We start from the raw sequence: 22729 nt of genomic DNA, 5'->3' as shown, positions 1-22729 counted from the left end.
GTATAATCTCAACTTTTCTGAACTTTATTCACACAAAAGTTGAGACCTGGTGATTGTATTGGTGGTTGTAGTACAGGGTACGTAGAAGCAGATTCTGGTTTAGTCTGTATACTTCGGCCTGACAAACAAAATGAGAGGATGGACCTTTGAACTGACACCATTTTTAGACCTTAGGGATGTACAGAATGTAACTGCCGGTCAACAGGAATGACTTAATTTTGTTTTTAAGCCAGTGGAGCTGGCAGTGCTGGCTTTTGTAAGATATTTCCTAAACTGGGAAGCCATTTATCGGTTAGGAAGTAAACCTATTTCCTTATCAGCAGGAAAAATTGCCTCTTTATCAGTCAAAACATAACCACAGAGTGAACTACAGAGCCTTTGATTTCATTAGAATATTTATATTACGTGAAAGTTTTTCTGCTAGAATCTACTGTAGTCTTCTCTTAAAAAAATCCATAAAGAATGAGTGTGGCACACCTTAAAATTTAGAACTGTTCCCTCCCTTTCCCTCTCCCCAGGTTTCTGACTAACCTACTAAGAAGGCAAAATGGAGATTAATTTTAACTAATTGTGGGATACTGGAGTTTGACTTGTAGGCCCAGCCTTGAAACAGAGCGCTCTCTTTATGGAGATCTTTTTATAGTTGCTTATTAATGTGCTCAAAATACCTGCTTGCAGTGAAGCTTCTTGGTCATTGCAGGGGATGTTCTAGGAAGGCTTTCTTGGCAGTCAAGCCTATTTATCAAAGGCACTCTATTAAAAGCCTCAAAAACTTTTAATATGCTTCTTGTTTGCCTGCATGATTCAACAAGGCTTTTCTGGAGCTTCACACAGGACATCGTCAGAGATTGAATTTGGGTCCTGTATTAATGAAGAAGTTCTGAAAGAGTGGTAGGGACAAGGAGCCCAGTCCAGGGAACGTGCGGCTGGGATGAGAGCTGTCCACAGCCCTCTCCTTACAGTGACAGCCCTTCTCGCTTCTTCCTTCCCGCTGGTCTTTTTAATCTCACTCTGGGAGAGGAACCGTGAGTAATTCTTTTGCATTGGTAAATATCTGTTTGGAAGGAAAGCATGATGACTTTAAATTGTAGCAGCCATGGCTCAGAGTGAAAGCTCAGAGGAGGGTGGTGGTGGAAGCAGCCTATATATACTTTCACCCGAGCAATAGTAATGCCTGGTATGTGTCAGGTGCTTCTGCTCCTTTCCTGTTTATGTACGTGAGCGTTGAACAGACATTCACACTAAATTCCCATGAATTAAACACGTACTGTAACACGAGTATTCATGGGTGTTCATGGGCACCTGTGGGGGTGCCCGGGTTACAGGTATCTGCGCACACGTGGCGTGTGGGTAGCTGTGGTTTCTCTGGGCTGTACCAAGGCGTGAAGGGGAGGGCTCTTGCAGTTTGTTGCATCATGCATACAGGGTGCCATCAGCTTACGCTGATGTGTCCTTCTCCTGGGAGAAAGAGAGCAGAAATACCAGTAGAATGCATAAGGCACGACACTTAGATGTTAAACTGTTGGATGAGCCTAGTATTCTCTGCCTCATAACCTCATGAGAAAGAATAAAGCTTGAGTCGAAAGAGCCACACTTCTCCTTTGAACATCTGTCTCTGACGTTTCTGTGTAGAAGAAAGTGGAGACAAAGGCATATAAGTAAAGGTAATAGTATGAAAATGGATGTTGCAGGAATAGGGAGACAAAGCAAAAAGCCGTGTGGCCAAGATGCTTGTTTGTACCTGTGAACAGCCTACGTGTAAGGCTAAAGCAGTGAGGTATCAGTTTATGTAAGGGATTACTTGGTTGAGGCGGAATCAGTCATCTGTGGGTTTCTAACCTAGACCAAAGGTTATTTCCTTCTAGGTGTTATTCAGTGTAAAATTAGACAGCGTCTTCCTTGAGCTAAGTATATGCCGGATGCTGGCACTTAACAGGGAGCTGTGCTGGTGGTGCAACCTACAGGACCTGAGAAATTGAATGAGTTTAGTGGAAGTAAGTTTAAAGAACTCCCTTACTGTTCAGGGCAGCTGGTGGCAGCTAACCTGAGGGTACAGAGACATTTTTGTAAATAAAATGTTTGCTGTAATTCTAGGCCTGTCTTGAATCTTATCAAGAATGATTCTAAAGGTGAATACTGTCCTAAGCCTTAGCAGGTCTCAGGTAATCACCCTCCTGCAAAATGGAAGAGATGGTGGTCGTCAGGTCACAGGCCTTTAGATGTGTCAGGAGCTGAGTTCGAAGGTCCCAGTTTCCCCCTGAAATTACAGATTCCTTGCAGGAAACCTTGCCTGACGCTTTGTGCTCTGCTTTAGGCTCTGATGAGTCAACTGTTGCTGCCATTTGGAGCTTCAAAGGTAAGAGTATGACTCTCCAAATGTTTCCTGAATTTTACAGGTAGTTTGAGATCTTGCAGGAAGAATCCCAGTTCTGCTGCAGCAGGGTAGAACTGTGAAGCTCTCGTTCTTTCAACCCTGAGTCTAAGATATGGCTCTGGTGGCTGTTTCTCTCCTCTCTAGAGATATTTGGATATATAGTCATTAGAACTAATTCCTATACTGCACAGAGAGCCATGCTGATGATCTGCTTTGTTCCCTTTCCTAACAGACCAGCGAGCCTAACACCTTCCATTAGTTCTGGAACGTCTTGCAATAGCTCCTCAACACTTGGCAGCGCTTTACTTAGTTAAGTCAAAAGAATAATAACAGGTCATTCTCACCTGTTTTTTTATAGTGGGAAGTGTCTATACTAAAAAATTACTTTTTTTAAATTAGAGTGCTGCATCAGTTAAACATTTAGCACTTTAAATGCTGACTTCCTTTTGCAACCCTCCCCACCCAACCCCCCGCCCCCAGTAGAAAAGATCTGTAATCTATGTCTAGTAGAGGTAAAGACAGAGAAAGAAAGTATAATATTTTTAATGAGGAAGTTAAAATATCCAAAGGATAATTGGATAATGCATCTAATGTTGAATCGCTTGTGTTGTTAGTTCTCAAATTAAATTATAATTTGTAATGAGAACAGTGCAGTGCTAGGAGATGCAGTATGAATGTAGCCTGGGAACTTTCAACCGTATTAGATGTCCAGCTTTCTTTTTATCAAGTCATTCAGAAAGCAGCACTCTTCCCTATAAAATGCTCTATAAATTAGAGTACTTCTGTCTAGCAGCTCTTCTTGGATGATGCTCCTAAAACTACTTAAAATAAGCATTTGCTACTATTAAGTGAGATATTTTAAATAGAAGTTCTAGATGTGCGTAGTCATTAAAGAAGATATTATCTGTGTGAACAGGGCTATTAGCCCCTTTATCCTGCTAAACTTTAATTTGTATAAATAGCGTGTCTTCCTGCAAGTTCAGTCTTTGCTTAAAGATTGAACACTGAGCAGAGTAACCTTGTGCACGGCAGCTGCTCGTGCTCACTGACCTTAGAACGCCGGCGTTTTTGTGATGAGCGGCGCGTTCCGTAAATACATGATGTTTGACAAGCTGCTTCAGGCTGATTAGCTGTCTCAGAACAAAAACAGCAACAGGAATTAAGAGTAAATTAATACTTTGAAGGCTTATGAGCAAAAAGTACAATTAATGCTGCTAATTAAAGTGTTCTTCCCCATGGTCTTGATATGATGATTAACTTACACATGAAGAAACTGAGAGAGAGAAAAATTGTGATTTATCCCAGGCCATGTGATCTGGTGGTGGCAGAAATCTGATGAGTGCCTTGGCCTGCCTTGCTTCAGGCACTGTGCGACTTCATTGTATTGCTAGAAACAATCGTATTTTGAAAAACAAGGCGGTGTGAATGTAGGGGCTAAGTATTTGTTGTCAGAGCTTTCAAGAGAAGCGAACAGAGAATTTTGGTCTATCCCTTGGCAAAAATTTATCATTCCAGTTGGTTGTAGGTAAATTTGTGGCTGTACAGGTTTACTGCAAGTACTATTTGTTGGAAGTAAAGAAGTAGTGTAAGCCTATTCCAGCAATGGTTTAATATATAGATTTCAGTGTCTGCTGAAATACTGCTGGAATACTGTTTTCAGACTCAAAAAAACAATTTGGCATGGTTTTGACCAGTGCTGATAACTGAAGATACATTATTTCTGAAGCAGAGGCTGCCATGTCTGATGGATAGCTTGATGTAGAATCCAGTCAGTGTGGTGTTGGGGTGTTTTGAGGTTTTTTTGGGTTTGTTTAGTTTTTTTTTAATTAAGCTAGAAAAATTGGAGAACTTGTACACAGTTCTAATTGTGAGCCCCCTTTGTTGTTCCTTTTCTAGTATCTTTTGCACTGACCAGATAAACTATTCATGCGTGTTTATACCTCACACCCATCCCCCAAAGTTCTTAGCATGTTAGGATTTTGACAGGCAGAGGCCTTTGGTGCTTATCATTTCTTTTGAGGTAGCCTGTAATGGCAAAATATTTTGAGATCTTGGAATCCAAACAGAATGCTGAAGGAAGACTTCATTCCCACGCCTGTGCTGTATTTCAGATTGCCATATGCAATGGACACTGATCTCAGTTCCCAGGACAGGAAGGACCTGGACAAATTCATCAAGTTTTTTGCTTTAAAGGTAACTTTTTCTCCTGTGGGCAAATGCCTCTTCTTTCTTGTTTAAGAAAAGCCATACTTCCTGTAGCTAGAGTAACAGGGTTGGGGTTTGGGTTTTGTTTTTGTTTGTTTGTTTGTTTGTTTGTTTTTCCTAAAGACCAAAGCAAGAAAACCTGATGTCAAATTTAAGAGATTCCTGAGAATAACTAGGAAAGTATCTTCTCCCCTTTTTTTCTACCTTCAAATCCTCTTCCTTCTCCCAGAAGTGTCCTGCTGCAGAATCAGTTATGGCCACTTCACACCTCTGTCAGCTTTGGGCTCTTATCAACACATCTAACCATCCAGCTGTTAGGTTGTATCTTCTGTTAGACTCCACTCTTTCTTTTCAGCCTATCTAAATTTTTATATTGCATCCAAAAGCAACAACAACAGAATGTTCTTTTGAATTGTGTTGATACACAATTATAAAATTTAGCCTCACTTGGTACATAGATGCGAGTAGATACTCTGACGATGGCTATGTTCTAAATTTACAGATTTACTTAACTTTAGTTTAGGTTCGGGATGTAGTTGTAAATTTTGTTTCAGTATTACCAAAAACTGTGTGACTCTTGATCGCAAAATTGACTTAGTCACTTCATGTTATTACAGAGAAAGGTCAGCTTCAAATGATTTTCTGTCTGAAATACATTTATCTGTTATTTGTAATAATTCAAATTGATTAGACCTGAATGTTAGCATAGCAAACTCCACTTCTCTACATCCTGGTCAGCCCTTTCACTTTTATTACTTGGAATTCGTCTAGCTCAGGTTCTGAACTGAGGACTCTGCTGAGCTCAAAACATGAGCGTGTATCTTTTCCTTTCCATTGCAGACGGTACAAGTAATTGTCCAGGCCCGACTTGGAGAGAAAATCTGTACCCGATCATCATCCTCCCCAACAGGCTCTGACTGGGTAAAGTAATGTTTTTTAAAGCAACTCTAACTGTTGGGGGTTTTGAGTGTGTGTGTGAATGCATACACGTGCATGTGTGTTGAGAACATGATGTAGCTGTCAAAACTATTCACAGAATAACTGCTATATTCAGTTATGTTCATTGGTGGTGTGGGGGTTTTTTTTTGTTGTTGTTCACATGCAACATGTCACTCTGGGCTGATTAAGGAGAGATAAATTATACCTCTCAGCAACTCCTGCCAGCTAAAGCACATTTTCAATATCTGCTGGGGGTGGGGTGATGAGTTCTTTTCTGTCAGAAGTTTGCAAGTCTGCAATTCAGGACTTTGTAGTAATGGGCTTTATTAAAATTGAAGAGACTCAAGATACTCTGTGGGTGAAGGCAGGACTCAAGCGAGGGAAAAGGAACATGATTTTTATGGCAGGATCAAGAAAAACACTTGAATTAGCAGCCAAGAAAATGTTTGCAAATATGAAAAGCCTGAGTCCATCTGGGAATTTTCTGTTTCATAAATATTTCAGTGGGCACTGACCTAGTATGTTATATATGGGTCTATGAGTCTGTCTGCAGTGCACCATCAGGCAGTTTTTCAAAGAAATAAAAAATTGAATCATCTCTTTCATTCTGCAGTTCAATTTGGCAATCAAAGATATACCAGAGGTTACTCATGAAGCAAAGAAAGCCCTGGCAGGACAACTACCCGCTGTTGGACGGTCTATGTGCGTGGAGATTTCTCTCAAAACCTCAGAGGTGAGAACTGAGTCAAAATAGATGCCATTTTTTTTACTTGAATCTTAAGTCACTTAGCAGAGCTCCTGACCTTTAGTCCAAGACAATGTGAAAATATCTTCATTTATGAAGTTAGGTAGTATGCTAATGAAAAGAAATGTATTGTTTAACAGAGGTAATTCACTGCAAGTACCTGAGGCCAAACACACAAATCATAGTGCAGCAAAATTTAGTTTCTTAGACTGTGAAGGGCATAGCTGTTCTGAGAAAGATGTTCCCTCAGGTGATCTAATTGTGCAGTGAGACTTCCAGTGCACCTTCTTCTATTGTTGCATTACAAGAAAGTGGGAGTCAGGAGAAACATTTTCATTGAGAGGTGTGGCTGTTGCTGATCATTAATGAGATGTGAAAAGGTCTGTGTTCTGAAATGAGCCTTTGTTTGCAATCCTTTCTCTCATCCAGGGGGACTCCATGGAGCTGGAAATTTGGTGTCTAGAGATGAATGAAAAGTAAGTGCATTCTTCCCACTTTGTGTGTGTGTGTGTTTGTTTTAGCTGATGAAAAGGGGAAGCGAGCTCAATCCATGGTGATGAATGAGCACATACTGGCTGTGTGGCCTGGGACAGAGGGAAGTCCCCTCTTCATCTAGTGCAGCAGTTACACTGGTTAATATTGGTGTCAAGAAAATAAACTAGTAATTTTATTCCTTCTTCATTCTTCCATTACAGTTAGTGTGCTTCTTCAGATACAAGAATTCATATACTCAGTAACGACAACTGTTTTTAATACTGAAAAGATGTTTCTGTCTAGTAGAAGGCTGCATGGCATTTTTCAGCAGTTATTTCTACAACAGGTGACTAGATTGAAGCAGGACTTTTAGCTGGCTGGTCAGTAACAGCCACACTGGGGCTTTATTTTATCATTTTGGCAATAAAACTGACATTAAACAATTGGCCTAGACTCATTTTAATTTAAAAAAAAAATAAAACAAATAAACCCAAACAATTTAGTTGGGAACAAAAGACTAGTTTTTTCCTTTGTGTTCTATAGGTGTGACAAGGAAATCAAAGTTTCATACACCGTATACAACAGGCTGTCTCTACTGCTGAAGTCTTTGCTTGCTATAACCAGGGTAACTCCAGCCTACAGACTTTCAAGGAAACAAGGCCATGAATATGTAATACTGTACAGGTAAAGCAGAACATGAAATTCCCCATTTGAAATATAAACAGTAGAGGCTCTAGACATGCACAGTGCAGCTGCAAATGTGGCAAAAAGGGATGAGTGGTAATAAATTCAAATTATTTGGATTTAACTATTACTGATCAGTGACAGAAGAGAACTTTGGGCTATATATCACCTTACAGCCTCCATCTGAGCTATTGAAAGAAAACCTAAGCACAGGCTGTGAAGTATTGATTGCCTACCATGTTGAGAAGAACACAAAAATTCTACATGCAAGCACTTGTTAAATTGCTTATTAGCATCCCATTGTACAGTGTCTGGCCTATATTTGATAAATGCCTGTCTATGTTGCACATAACTGCAGTGCATGCTTTTGTATATAGATTCAGACTCTCTCCTGCTATTCCATTTTAAAGATTCATCCTCAGCTCCACTTCCTGTAGTTCTTGCAGTTTACTCATCCTAATACTGAGTTCAACTCTGTTTAGCCTGTGAGATCTGACTGGCTTGTGGTTCATGGTTGTCACCTTCCAGTCTTTGGTTTTGGCTTTGAGAAAAGCCTTTGACATGTTTGCATAGCTAATTTAGATGATTCTAAATCTCAGCTTTGTTATTACTTGCACAGCTGAGAACGTAAAGAGAAATCCCAGCCATTTCTTCATTTTTGTCTCCATCGCTGGTTTGCATATACTTAAGAGCAGGTCTCTTTACAGCACAGTTAATCTTTTATGTTGTGTGATGAGTATCAGATTTTAGTCTCAGACCTGTCCATGAAGTTTATATCACTTTGCATTTTTGCTCTGAACTCTAGACTTGCCACAGAGGCTTAAAAAACTTAGAGACATTTCTGATTAGACTAGTATTTTTCTCTTCCTTTTTCTTTTTACATGACATGTCTTCCTCTGAAGTAGCTGGAAGGTTTTTTGAGATAGACATTCTAGCCACTTCTTTTGTTGTTTTGTTTTTGGTTTTTTTTTTTTCTAAAGAGAACAATTAGTTCCAGCCTTTCATCTCATAAAACTAAATAAGGAATAAGGATATGTATAGCATTATGTCCCCAATGGACCTAATACCTTTTCTTCTTCCTTTTCCTGCAGGATATATTTTGGTGAAGTGCAACTGAGTGGCTTGGGAGAAGGTATGATTAGGCAACACACACAAACTAGAGCAGAACCGTTTTTCATACTGGCTAGCCATTTATTACTATTCCTAAGTGCCATAAGGAAAATTAAGTCTGAGGTTTCAATATGCTTTGTATCTGGATCTACCAGTGAAGGGTCATGTCATACAGTGACAGGTATAATGGTGGTACTTTGATAAAATCTAGGGCGATTGCCATTTTAACTCTAGCGATCTGGAACTGAAATAAGAATATGGAAGTATGTTGGTAAGGGGCAGGACTGGTAAAGGAGATCATGATCTATTCAGGAACAAGAAGCACTTCAGAACGATAGTTTAGACCGAGATAGGAAGCAACATCAGAAGTCTTGTAGGTGAAGCCTCCTAGTGCTGCTGTTTTGTTATGGGTTCTATATGTGTCTTTGGAGTTCATATTTAGAAGGGATAACAGAAATGCTATAGAAATAAGATAATGTAACCTCAGAATAGAAAAGTCTGGGACATAAATAATCAGTGAAACTGATAATTGTTCCTTAACCTTATAGGTTTCCAGACAGTCCGTGTTGGGACAGTGGGTACGCCAGTGGGCACCATCACTTTGTCTTGTGCCTACAGAATCAACCTTGCTTTCATGTCAACCAGGTGAGAAAATGTGATCTTGCCAGAAACTGTTTTACAATAATGTACTATTAATCCCCTCCTATTATGAACCCCTAAATCCTTCCCTTCTGCTTATCCTTTCCTGCTGAGATTCTCCTTCATGGAGCATACCCTCTCTCATGCTTCAGTCTTGCATCAAGGGGAGGATTTGGGTAGCCCTGAGCCAGACTCTAGAACTCCAGCTTGTTGATGCTTGGAGTTGCAGGTCTGAATTGTAAAGATGCTCTGGTCCCATTAACAAACAAGGGTTTTCTGTGAGGGCACCATGAATTGGGATGAGAGTAGAGAGAAAAAGCCAATAACACCATTACTTGTTGCCTTGCAGGCAGTTTGAGAGGACCCCTCCTATCATGGGGATTATCATTGATCACTTTGTGGACCGTCCCTATCCCAGCTCTTCACCCATGCACCCCTGCAATTACAGGTGAGGAAATACTGAGTTGAAGTCACGGGCCATGGTGAAGGCATCAATTATGCCCAAATACGGAGCCTTTTCCACTGTTTGCTGCCTGCATGGGAAGGGAGACTGGAGGATTAGTGTCAATCATATTGACATGATTGAGCATAGGAGGAAGCGTGACACATTTTTCTCCTCACATCTAGAAGACTGAGTGCAGCAAGCCCCAGTATTTTCTCAGATTCCTTACAGGAGCACTTGGACACAAAGGATGTTCAACCTTGGCTGCTTTTGGGAATTCAAAAGTGTAACAGTTAATCCTGCTGTAGAACTATGTGTCCAGAGGCATGCATCTCCAGATATCTCCACCGGGGAAAGATCAGAGTTTAATTTCTCTTTGTAGATCAGAGGTTTGTCTTCTCTAAAATGCGTGTGAGGGCGCTCAGATTGGGGGACTAGTGGTAGTGTCTGACAACAGTTCTGTAAGCACCAAAGCCAGTAGCGTTAGCTGGTATAACAAAACCTTTTGTTGAAAAAACAGAGGGAAGTGTTTCTATGTGGGGGTAGAAGAGGAGCGCCTGGGGAAAATGAAAGTTTCATACCTTGTTTTCCTCAGTTCTGCCAAGTAGATGAGAGTCCTTCATAATTCTCCTTTCAACTCCCCCTAAATACGCTCAACCTCCCTGCAGTGTTTGTCCCAGTGTGTTTTACTATTTGTTTTAAGGAATATTTTCGGTTAGAAAGCTTTGCTTTTCTTGCTACTATAGAGCTGGTGAGGACAATGGGGCAGTATACCCCTCCGTAGAAGATTCGCAAGAAGTGTGTACCACTTCTTTTTCCACCTCTCCTCCATCTCAGGTAAGAGAAACCAGACTCTCTACTCTTAGACAGAACAATCACTGTTAGGGTAGTGTGCATACTCCAACATCAACTACTGTGCAAACAGGCAGCCTCCTGCTGCTAATGAAAATTTAATGTGTGGGTTATTTATATCGTTACTCTGAGTAAAAGCTAATTTCAACAAAATGCTGGGGGACTAGAAAGACTGAATTACTGAGAAAGATGAAAAGAACCTACTCCTGTAGCTGGGCTGAGATGTGCTTGAAGAGGATAGCAGTGTACTTACACATTCACATACCAATACTGCAAGAAGAAGAATTCAAGAGATTGCTGCCAGGCAATGTTAAGTAGAGGTAACAGACTGACACTGAGCAAGAAACACTGAAATACCAGGAAAATGCTTATAGCACAGTCATATTTTCTGCATTGCAGAATGGAAAAGCAGGAAAAGGACAAAAGCCTTATTGTTGGACCATCTAAAATTAGTTGGAGCAGCAGGAATAAGTATCAGCAAACAAATTGGATCATAGTATTGGACTTAATACTCTCTATTTCTACCTACCCATGCAAATTTCACTTAAGTTCCAATTTTAAAATAAATAGATAATGGTTTCTTTCAGAATATCAAAACCCAGAAACTCCAATTCCTCCTTCTTTTGCTGTCCTTATATATCTGACTCCACAATTCTGTATTTTGAAGACTTGGCCAGATTTATAGTTGTCCTATAGCTTTAAATATTTAGGAATGTCCTGCCTTGTTGTCCAGCCAAGCAGATGGCTCTACTGATCTTTAAAGACAATCTAAAGACTCTAAATCTCTTTTGCTGTTGATGAGAAACATAGAATGAAGTATCATTGGAATGCTGTTCTAAACTGCTATGGGTCTTTCCACTGCTCCAGAGGAGTCAGTATGACTGGTTTAGCAGAATATATCTACTGTGTGAATGAGCTTTTCTTAGGAAGCACTTTTGTGCCAAGTGGATTTTGGGTAACAGGGCATCATCATGTTGAACTAATCAGCCAGCACTCACGGTAAGTCTGATGGAATAAAGCTTTTCTTATTCTGCAATACACAGCTGAGGAGATGAGTTTGTGGCCGAGTTGTGTCCTGCCTTTTCATAAAACGGGTTAAGTGCAAAAGGTTTCATAAGATTTCCACTGGCTAGCTCGTGCCAGTGTTACTTAACAGTAATAGCGTATGTAAATACATCGAAGTTGACATTTCCCCAGGGGACATGAAGCTTTGCTGTCACTGAGGGGGAAAGCTTTATGAAACCAGATGAACCTTGAGGATTCACATTAAGTATGAGCCTACATTCCTGCTTTTCCTGTGGCTCATAGTTGCCATATGCTGTGCACTTATTTATAAAGCAACTGCCAGTCTTTGTTACCACAGTTAGAATTGTAAGGCTGTCTTGGCAGAGTGGTCTCCAAAGTAAATTAGAAGGGGGAAAAAGAAAGTTAATTCCTTGCCCCAGCTTTCTATATACAACTTAGTGTATAGGAAAATACTGGTGACTGTGTGATTCTGTAGGCAAATTGTCCAAATCCGTGCCTGCCTTCCCAGTAGAAATGAGGCCTAACCTGCATGATGCAAGGGAATAGGTCTTGCCTTCTCCCCATGAGCTTGCCTAGCATGTCTGTGTGTGTTGTGGAGTAGCCTAAAATTCAGGAGAAACTTTGGCCATGGGTAATACCCAGAAATGAAGTTTTCCTAAAACTGAAAACTGTTAGGAGGAAAATGACTGGGAGAAGGTATGGGACTGAACCATGTTGGTATTGCCCTTTTTGCATTAGTACCCTCTGTGAGAGAGTGTTTACCTCTGGAGTGTCACTCCTGTTGACAGATCTCTCTCTTCACATCAATGTGTTTGAATTGCACCTTAGTGTGAGTCCCCTTTATTCTAAGGGTGCAGCACAGGCCTGCCAAGATATGATCCCTCAGAATGCTGGAAGGTTAGGAGTATGGATGGATGGAGAGTATTGAAATACATATAATGACAAAAAAAAAAAAAAATTACTCTTGGCTTTTTCTGGCATCTGCTCAGCCTTCTCCTTGCTAATTGGCTGGTACCAGTTCTAATTAGCTGTGGAACAGAGTCTCTGGCAGTTACTTTCTGTCAGTGTTCACTCGAGTCTAAAATATTACCTGTGTTGAGTGGTTCACTGAGATCAGAAAACAGTTAATTCTTTACAAAACGAATGTGCTTCTGGCAATACTGAGACTTCTGCTCTATGTATAGGTGTGGCTGCTGCAGCCAAAACCTCTTCACTAGCATTCAGTTCATCCAACTCTTCATAGTTCTTCTCTGAAGTCCTTCTCTCTCTCTTTCTCTCTCCCCCCTCTCACTCTCTCTCTTTTCCTTGTTTCCTCTGTGTGTCTGTGTCTGTGCACAGTGTGTTTTTACTGTCACAAAGGCACATTTTCAGACCCCTCCTCCTGTGGTGACGGACACCTTGAAGGTCCCAGTGATGGGACTGGCCTTTTCACATCAAGTGAGTTGCCAATAGAATATGCTATGCGTGACCAGATATAGTTCTGGCATGACAGAACAAATACAGGAAAGAACAAATTTGACAATGTGGAATGTTGGTTGTGCATGGGAAAGGCTGGTGAACCCACAGTGGGCCAGGCACGTTATTGAGACTGGCTGCTTAAATGCCTCTGCAAATGAAGGTCTCCCAAAGACAGGACAAGCACCCCTGAATAAACAACAGCCGTTGCAAGGATTGTTAGTGAAAGACACAAGTAGTAAGGCACAGTGCTGAGTGTTTTCTCTCAACAGCCAGTGTCCCTAGAACCTGCCCAGTCATTAGTGCTCCATTCAGCATAACTAGCCTCAGGTGAATGAAAGTGCTGTTCATGGGTCAGACCCCTGTAAGGGATGTCAGTGTTGATGCTGCTGGAGTATCACTCCGAGCTCTGAAAGAAGTGTTCCTCTTGAGGTCAAGCAAGCTAAAACAGGAAAGTTTTATTTAATCTGACCAGCTAGATTTCTACCTGGGGTGTGTAAGGAACTTCTCCTGGGTTTCACTGCTTCCAGCACTTCATTCCTAAAGCAGTCTCGCAAGGGTTAGCTTCCCAGTTGTCTTTACCTAGCATGTTCATGGGACTCGGTATTCTTTGGCTGAAGCTATTTGAACAGGCCTTGAAGATGAGTTATTTTAATGTACAATGGGTTCAGTTGATAATGCAGTTGCTTTGGCAAAAAAAATATTAATTAGCTCTTTAGTAAGTTGATGATGGCATTCATACTTTTTCCGGCATGCGAAAGAGGCCTGTAGGACAGAGCTTCCCTGTGACTGGATGTCAGTCGTACCTTGCACAGCCTCCTCCTGCGTGGGTAGGAAACCAGTCTTGTTTTCTTGTCAAGGCCCAGACTTAGTCCCATGCAGTAAGAGCTTTTTAGAGTAAAAACCTTCATTATTGATTCCAATGAAAAGCTAGCATCCTTCTGCCAGCCTGAAATGCTGTGCTGTGCCTCTGACTTTTCCTGTTCCTTCTTCAGTGACTGATGATTATTCAGAGTGTGGGGCATTCCCCTTCCCCTTCCTCTCTCCTCTCCCTTTGCCCTTCTTGTTTTTTCTCTTCTTTCTTAGCTTTCCAGCTCTCGTCTTTCCTATCAGCCTGCTGCCCTGGGAGTTGGATCAGCTGACACGGGGTATCCTGTACTCTTTGCTGGTGGCTTGAATGCTGCACACCCTCACCAGGTACTTGTAGAGGGTAGAACAAGCGTGGCTGGTATTGCAACCATTTGTGTCACTTGTACATCTGAGAGAGGCCTTGTGACTAGTGCATGCATTGGTACCCTGTCTGTCTGGAATGAAAAGAATGTAAGGTAAATGGAGAGAAAGCACAACTTGCACAGGAGCCAGGAACTGGCTCTTCAGCATCCCTGACTTTACTGGGGTAGGGGTCACGTGGAAAAACTACACCAAGAGAGCAGGCACCAGCCCTGTTTGCCTGCACCAGCATGTCACCGATTCCAGACTTTGGCTGTCTTACAGAGCTGCCGCCCCTGTGGCTCTCCAAGCCCAGCACTGTGGCCTAGACATAGGATACGCTCCCAGTCCATATCGGCATATTTGCACCTGTTCATCAGACAAATAAGCAAAGCTGACAGAAGTCTTTTTCTGCCTGTGATGTTGCTGCCACACCAGAGTTTTGCTGACACAGTGATGGTAGAATAGAATAGAATAGAATAGACTGTTTCAGTTGGAAGGGACCCACAATGATCATCTAGTCCAACTGCCTGACCACTTTAGGGCTGACCAAGTCAAAGCATGTTATTAACAGCATTGTCCAAATGCCTCTTAAACACAGACAGGCTTGGGGCATCGACCACCTCTCTAGGAAGCCTGTTCCAGTGTTTGACCACCCTCTCGGTAAAGAAATGCTTCCTCATATCCAGTCCAAACCTCCCCTGGCGCAGCTTTGAACCATTCCCGTGTGTCCTACCACTGGATCCCAGGGAGAAGAGCTCAGCACCTCCCTCCCCACTTCCCCTCTTCAGGAAGCTGTAGAGAGCAATGAGGTCTCAGTACCATGAGGTAGCAAGAGGATACGATTTTTTTTTTTTTCCCCTCCTCTCCTTAAAGCAGAGGACCTATGGCCAGAGAGGAGTGGAGTAGGAAGGGAATAAAAAAAGAGTCTGTACTGTGGTGATCATCTCCTACTTGACACGTCTGTCAGCCTCATGGGGGCTAGAGCCCAGCCATATGCCAGAAACCCCACAGCTTAGTCCCAATATGACAGAATCTGCTCCCATATTGCACTGCGGTGTTGGCCTGATTTTGAGATCTCTAACTTGACCGTTCCTGTCCATCTCAGTTGATTGGTCCAGGCAAAGAGGGAGGAGTCCCCCCAATTCCTAGCCAGCCAGCACATGGCACTCAAGCTGACCAAGAGAGGATGTGCACCCCACTGGATGGAGTCCACTACTCAGCAGCTACTCCTTCTAGTAGGTAGGTTGGTTTTAGATGATCCACCACTTGTGCTAGCCCATTTATAAACCTGTTAAGATAAAACTTTCTGTTTTCCCCTTTTTATCTATTATTTGTAGCATAACTATTGTCTTTCCATCCCCCAAAACAACTAGCAGCTTTCTCTGATTGGGGCTTTTGCAGCCTTTCTCCAGACAATGATCTCACCCATCTACTTAGACTTGTTAGTCACTGTAACATCCTTGCAACTTCTGTTATGTCAATTTTAACTTTATTATAAATTTTATCTTTTTTTAGTCTCTCTACTTGTTTTGCTGATTATAAAACAATAAGATGAAGTTCACAAGCAGGTCTTAAATTCTCCAGACTTAATGTGAACTGTTACCAAAACCAGTTGTAGCTACCACAAATCTGTTCACTATTTTATTAAGAAACTTTAGGCACAAAGTTACTTAAATGGAAACAATGCAACCTCAAACTGTCCTGAATCACCTCCATCTCAGCTAATTAAATCCTTCTTTTTTTTTTTTTTGGTCACTGTATGTATTTCTTGTGAAGTCTCTCTGGGGGTCATGTAGTTTTGAGTCAAATATCTTAAGCAGAGATTTTGCTATGAGGAAACCAAAAATCACAGTTGCACTAGCACTTTCCTGGATATGCTATGTAAGTAGTCTTCTTGCCAGAAGACTCAACTTTTTTTTTTTTTTTTTTTTTTCTGTAAAGTTCTGAATACCTGTGGTAAGAAAAAAAAACCCAACAGGTCATAGAACTAACTAATAGCCATGCAGTGAATTAATCATACTGGCAGTGGCGGTTGTGATGTATGAGACTGCTGCCTTTGTAACCTGAGTAACAGATACAGTTCTGGTTCTTGCCCTCACCTCCTGACAGATCTGTGACTACTGTATTACTGGAAAAATAATAGGAATTGCCATGAACATGCACATTATGAAGTCAAAAGTCCATCTCCAAAAAGAAAATCTTATTTCAGTTGGCAGTAACTTTTCTTTCAACTAAATAGTTTTCATCCAGCTTTAAACAAAAATCTGATTCCACAAGTGTCCTACTCCCTTTTTGTGCTCATGACTGAGGGGGAAGGTGTGGTAGAAGGACAGAGATTTGTTGTCCTTCTTCTGATACTAGGAGTAAACCCAGAAAGATGAAGGAGTCTTGTAAAGCATGTGATTTGTCTATATTGTTTGTGCCATGAGTCACTAATTAGTCTACTTTTCTCCCCCAGCGAGGACACAGAAACGGTATCAAACAGCAGCGAAGGGAAGTGTGGCTCCCCACATGACCTTTTGGAGACCATCTTCATCCGGAAGGTTGGAGCTTTTGTCAACAAACCCATTAACCAGGTAACTAGCAGTAAATCTTCTCAGAGGGCACCATAATACCCTGCTTCTCCCATCTGTTCCTACACAGAGGAGCAAAAACCACCTCAGTGCACCCCCTGAATACTGAGAGTGCATATTCCTGCCTGCTGCATTTCCCTGCAAGGTCTTGCCATAGGCTTGTTCTTCATAAAATCCTTTTGGGATGTGACAGCCATTGAATGTGCCCCACTTTGCCAACACCCTGTTTGGGTATGGAAGATTTGATGCTCCACTTGGGTCTCGCAATGATCTGCTGCTACTGCAGGTTCATGAAGTAGGGAAGCTGGTAGCAAGCCTCCCTTCCTTGAAGGGACATGCAGCAGACCAGTTCACCACTGGTAAGCAAGCATTTCACCTCAGCTAGGGCAGCTGAGAGATCTGCCCGATTCCTAGGGCTGCTCTTCTAGGCCTTTTGGATGGATGAAGGAGAATTGTTTGAATTTGTAGCAGTTCGTTAATCCTTGCCTATATTATACAAGATACATGTAAGCAATCCCACCTCAGGGTGTGTATCTGCATTAGGTCAGCTGAGTACAGTCTATTTTATGCCTTTTAAGTGAGGTTGTCAGCCTCCTGCCTAACTGCTGATGTGATCTTGGGCAGGCCTGACAAGAGACTTTCAATATCCTTTTCTGTGCGGGGTAAGCAGAGCATCTTAGTGAAATTCTGTTTGCTGAATCTCCTCAGGTGACCATGGCCAACTTAGACATTCCTTTTGCCATGTTTGCTCCCAAGAATGTTGAGCTGGAAGATAACGACCCCATGGTAAGCCTCTTCCAGAGGTATAATATGTGCCTTCTCAGCATCCCTTATGCAACATCCATGCTGTTCCCTACCTTGAATCCACTTTGGTTTTTGAGCAAAGAACTAGTTATTCAGATTTGCTGGGTTTCGAGAAGTCTCCCATGTTGAGTCTTGGGCTCCCTAGACATGCAAATAACAGTATGTGTTTGCTGCCCCTGCTGTAGCATGTGTTTATTGTCCAACCTCCTCGCTGCCCCCACGCTGTCTAAATACACTGACAGGCGTGACCGTAAGATCAGCACTCACCATCTTTGATTTCTTGGGCAGGTCAATCCTCCTGACTCCCCAGAAACTGAATCTCCTCTGCAAGGCAGCTTACACTCGGAGGGCTCCAGTGGCAGCAGCACAGGGAACACCCACGATGACTTTGTTATGATTGACTTTGTAAGTGCCCTCATCAGTGCTCTCACATTAACACCTGCATCTTAGATGGGCGTCGGGTGCTGGTGCAATGGCAGATGATGGAATAGTAGTTTTCAGTGGGGGTGGAAGAGACCCAGGAGTCACAGTTCCAAACTAGAGTTTGACAGTTCCAAAACTACAGACACTGATACACACAACCAACAGCTACAAATTAAACATTCAGTTCCCTACCAACACCTGGGCTTGGTGTCCTCTCTCTAATGCCTGAAGGAGCCAGATTCCAAGGAAATGCTCTCTTCCAAGTGCTCAGGCAAGCACAGATCTTGGCTGTTCTTCAGTTATTTAATCTGCATTATTGCAGCAACAGTTGTAATGCTGAGGTGTTTACTGATAGCAGGTAATCACTTTGCCTGAGACTGTGGGAAAAGGGAAGCCAGCGTCTCTGAATGGGAATTAACAGCAGTATCTTTGATTTAGAAACCAGCATTTTCAAAAGATGACATTCTTCCAATGGACCTGGGAACGTTTTACCGTGAGTTTCAGAACCCCCCTCAACTCAGCAGCCTCTCCATTGATATTGGAGCGCAGTCCATGGCAGAGGATTTGGTATGGAACCCTGACATTTCTGTATGTGGGAATCGTATGTACTTTATAATGCTCTCCCTGTTCCTCATTTGAAAAAAGTCCTATCTTCATAGAATCCTAGAATGGTTTGGGTTGGAAGGGACCTTAAAGATCATCTAGTTCCAACCCCCTGCATTGGGCAGGGACACCTTCCACTAGACCAGGTTGCTCAAAGCCCCGTCCAACCTGGCCTTGAACCCTTCCAGGGAGGGGGCAGCCACAGCTTCTCTGGGCAACCTGTGCCAGTGTCTCACCACCCTCACAGTGAAGAATTTCTTCCTTAGATCTAATCTAAATCTATCCTTTTTCAGTTTAAAACTGTTACCCCTCATCCTATCCCTACACTCCCTGATCAAGAGTCCCTCCCCACCTTTCCTGTAGCCCCTTTAAGCACTGGGAGGCTGCTGTAAGGTCTCCCCACAGCCTTCTCTTCTCCAGCTGAACACCCCCAACTCTCTCAGCCTGTCCTCACAGGGGAGGTGCTCCAGCCCCCCGAGCATCTTTGTGGCCTCCTCTGGACCTGCTTGAGTAGGTCCTTGTCTTTCCTGTACATCCCTGCCCGAAGGGGCTCCTTCACTAGTATGTTCCAGACAAATGCAAATTTGTTTGTGACACAGCTGAGCCTCTGAAACTTGGTGTGTTTATCTTCAAGCTGAAAGCTGCTGCTGCATGCTTGCTGTGGCTGCCATTGAAACCCCCAAAACTAATCCTACCTCTAGCGTGGCAAACTTAGTGGCAAACTAGGCCTGATCTTGCAGCCTGAGGAGAGGTAAAATCCTGGTGGCTGGTGAAAGTCACGTCTGGGTGCGTGCTGTATCGGGCTTGCAGGCATTGTAACGTGGTGAAAAATGAATCCCAAAGGCCAGGAGCTGCAAGTGACTTGATGAAGGCAGTGACAGGAGCGGGTTACTGCACTGCAGCTGGCGGCGGGAATTGCACGAGGCGAGGCCCCAGTGCACCTACTGTTCCTGCAGAACACACACGGTGGGCAGAGCGCCCTTCCCAGGGTCACTCGCTGGATGCTGCCAGAGGACTCCTGGTTTTGTGCACGCGGGAAGGGGAGCCCAGAGCACCGGAGAGGGGTTGCATGACGCAGAATTTTTATCTTACAGTGTGTGTTTAAAGCTTCCTTTTACCTGCTGTGAATGAGCCCTGATCTGCACCCTTCTTTACCTTTCCAGGACTCGTTACCAGAGAAGCTGGCAGTCCATGAGAAAAATGTCAAAGAGTTTGATGCCTTCGTAGAAACCTTGCAGTGAAGCTGTTTTCCAGTTTTGCTGCAGCACTTCTTCCTTCACAAGGCATCCTGGAGAATGACGTCAAGCAAATCTCTCTATCGCCCCTGCTCTGCCTTTTGTCTCACTTTGACTTAGTTCCTTCCATCAAGTGAGCCTTCTTTGATTGCTCTCTTCAACAGCAGACACAGCTCATCTGCTGATTTTCCTTGACTACACCACCGCATAGTTCTGGACCGCTTTTCCTGCTCACAGTCAGTTTTGAGTTTCAGACTTCGGTAGGGACACACGAAGTCAAACTCCAATGTGTGAAACATATTTTCTCTTCAGTCTCTGTTCTGTGTGGAGGGGCTTTGTGAAAAGTTGCCATTCGCTTCCTCCTGTGGTCCTGTGGTGTAAGTTCCCTAGGTATAGCTTCTTGCTAACAGACTTTTTTCCTACAGTCTCCGATCCTGTTAGAGCATAGAGGGCTTCAGCTCGTTTCCAGGGTCTGTGAGTTCAGCAGATTCAACAGTTTTAAGTCCAGGACATCCATTCCGCAGAATGGGGCATTTCATCCTGACTTCAGTGTGAGTGCCTGGAGCCCAGGGAGAGACGTCAGCTTTGGGACCTGTGTAATAAGTTACCTTTGTTTTCCTGCTTCTGAGGAACTGGGTCTCTACGCAGTTGTTTTGCGTGAGGCCACCTGTTACGCGGGCTGATAAGCAGGGATGAAACCACAGAAGCTCTTTCCACATTTCCTTCCTGAGCGTACTGACGCTCGGCCACGCTGAGTTTACCAGTGTTGACTGTTGGCCAGCCTGCACGTAGCAGCTGTGATGATGCTGAATTCATAGTCTCTGCTTCTGAAATGTAACTGTAAATACTAGGAATCCTATTTCTTTAGGGTTACGTAACTAGGAGTCTTAGGCCAAGATTCTTTCCTCTAACCCTTGCAAACCCTCCTGCTTTATCGTTAATAGATGATCTTAAGAATCCAGAAATATTTATTGCTTTTAAAGAAACCTATATTTAAAAGATGTTCTGTTTTCATGTAGTAGTGTGGGTCATTCTGCCCTGGATCACTGCAGACAGCAAGTGTGCCATGGAACCCTGGCCAGTGAGACTGGTCTCTCTTTGCAAGAAAATATCCAAGATATTTATTTTCTAAGACAGACTTGATTATTCTAATACTCTGTTTTGGGGACTGTGTGTCCATTACATCCAGTCAGGGCCCATTGATGGAATGAAACGCACACATCGGTGTAGTGGCGTGGCAGGGACTTGGTAAAAAGCTGTATTCTGATAGGCGTGGATGAATTTGCTGTGTTCTTCAGCCCTTCAGAAGGCATCTTCTTTAAAGAAGCACATTTTTGGGGAGCTTATGGTACTTTTTAATCAGCTGGCTTTTGATTAGCTGAAACTTTATTTTTGTAATGATCTGGCTATCAACAGTGTGACTGGCTGGTGGTGCTCTGTGGTTGATTTGGCTGTTGCGTGTCTTTTGCCTGATGTAAGGACAGGAGGAGAAACAGTGACACTAAACAGAAACTTAGATAAGGTAGGTCGTCTTGTGGTTCTCTCCTCCTCCCATGTGTAACTAGAGTGAGCAACTGCAAGACCCTTTACTGTCCCACAACACTTTTTTTTTTTCTCTTTTTTTTCCTCTTTCTGTCCCCAGAAGTGGGGTTGTGTTGCCTCCCTACTGAGGAACCATCTTCATTTCCTTAGAGTGGCTGAGTAACCAGCCTTCTAGTTAGTGCAATGGGGCAGCTTCTTCAGCTTCGCTGCATTCTCAAGTGAAAGCGATTGCTCGCAGCTGATGGGGGAACCCCACCTCTCTACAACACTATTTCTGTGCCACTGCTAGAGCAAGGAACCAAATTCCAAATAGAGCTTAGTGCAAGGTCAGAGCAACACAAGGCTTTGAACTTTACCAGCTTTTTCATCGAGTGACATGTTTGGTGGGAGGCCATGTGAGCTCTAAAACTAGGTTAGGGATTTACTGAAGGAAAGTTACCCACCAGAACCTTTTTAGCTTACTCAACCAATTCAACTTTTCAGCAATGTCACACAAATTGCTTAGTCCTTGCAAAATAAGATGCACAAACATGTAAGAAAGCTTCCAAGATAAACAGCTCACAATAGGGCTTAAGTTCCATGGGCTTTAACAAATACTTGATCCCCACAACCAGAACCACCTTGTTTTACCGGTGAAAAGGGTTGCAGAAGGTTGCAGGAACACAGGGAATTAATGGATCACCTGGTGCTCACCTCTGCTCGGGAAGTTGGTCTCTGCCACCTTGTAGGAAGTAGCTCACAGGCAGGTGGTTGCTGTCACCTTAATGTACAGGCTCTGCTTGGGAAAGTGATTCTGTCTGGCCTGCAAAGCAGCAGAGATGGGTCGCGCTGTGTTTGTGGAGAATAGACTGGGTTGAACTTCATCAGCCTGCCCTGAAGGGCCCCTGAGCCAAATACTTGTGCTCGTGTGTTGATGCAGTTCCGAACACGGCTACAGCTCCCACATCTCATAAGGCAGAAGGTCAGTGTGGCGTGTTTTTTTTCTACTTCAGAAGGCTGGAAATTTGCCTATATAAGCTGCTAGTGTTGAGCTGGATGGCCATAGCAATAAAGAGATTCTCTAGGGCTGAGTTATGTGCCTCATTTCTGGACATTCCTCAGTTTCAACACCTAGTTGCTACATCTAGGCTCTGAGTTCCCTGACCACTGCACAAATGCTCTACTTCAGGAAAGATCTAGCTGCTGCTGTAGCCTGCCACAGATCATGTTATGAAGGGTGTTTATTTTAGCAGCTGTCTGCTCGAATCTATATTAAGGACAGTATGGATGGAGCTGCTGATTTACAGATGCTTTGGGTGAAGGGGAAGGCTCCTAAATTGTATTGTTTTGGAAACAGTCTCCAATGTACTTCAAGTATTCAAAGAATTTCCAATAAAACTTTTATGTAAGCAA

General features: G+C 42.9%; 1 protein-coding gene across 19 annotated transcripts in view; it reads left to right on the top strand.

Annotated features, from left to right (window-relative positions):
• The window catches only part of ATG13 (autophagy related 13), a 24813-nt gene extending 2084 nt beyond the window's left edge, over nucleotides 1-22729 (top strand). For 3 of the 19 annotated variants that reach the window (XM_074824056.1, XM_074824051.1, XM_074824055.1), the window contains exons 2-18: nucleotides 4486-4567; nucleotides 5420-5500; nucleotides 6132-6251; nucleotides 6693-6739; nucleotides 7281-7421; nucleotides 8513-8553; nucleotides 9080-9176; nucleotides 9520-9618; nucleotides 10359-10449; nucleotides 12829-12927; nucleotides 14032-14142; nucleotides 15263-15396; nucleotides 16616-16733; nucleotides 17439-17516; nucleotides 17823-17939; nucleotides 18396-18545; nucleotides 19724-22729. In XM_074824056.1, coding sequence (XP_074680157.1) covers nucleotides 4499-4567; nucleotides 5420-5500; nucleotides 6132-6251; nucleotides 6693-6739; nucleotides 7281-7421; nucleotides 8513-8553; nucleotides 9080-9176; nucleotides 9520-9618; nucleotides 10359-10449; nucleotides 12829-12927; nucleotides 14032-14142; nucleotides 15263-15396; nucleotides 16616-16733; nucleotides 17439-17516; nucleotides 17823-17939; nucleotides 18396-18545; nucleotides 19724-19801 — 1671 coding nt within the window. In that variant the 5' untranslated portion in view covers nucleotides 4486-4498 and the 3' untranslated portion in view covers nucleotides 19802-22729. Of the gene's footprint in view, nucleotide 1; nucleotides 2357-4485; nucleotides 4568-5419; nucleotides 5501-6131; nucleotides 6252-6692; nucleotides 6740-7280; nucleotides 7422-8512; nucleotides 8554-9079; nucleotides 9177-9519; nucleotides 9619-10358; nucleotides 10450-12828; nucleotides 12928-14031; nucleotides 14143-15262; nucleotides 15397-16615; nucleotides 16734-17438; nucleotides 17517-17822; nucleotides 17940-18395; nucleotides 18546-19723 lie in introns of those variants that run through there. The other 16 variants (XM_074824052.1, XM_074824054.1, XM_074824048.1 and 13 more) reach the window with 14 other exon arrangements.

The sequence above is a fragment of the Strix aluco genome, chromosome 4, assembly GCF_031877795.1.
Source record: "Strix aluco isolate bStrAlu1 chromosome 4, bStrAlu1.hap1, whole genome shotgun sequence".
Lineage (NCBI taxonomy): Eukaryota > Metazoa > Chordata > Aves > Strigiformes > Strigidae > Strix > Strix aluco.
This window is presented reverse-complemented; position numbering and strand designations above follow the sequence as displayed.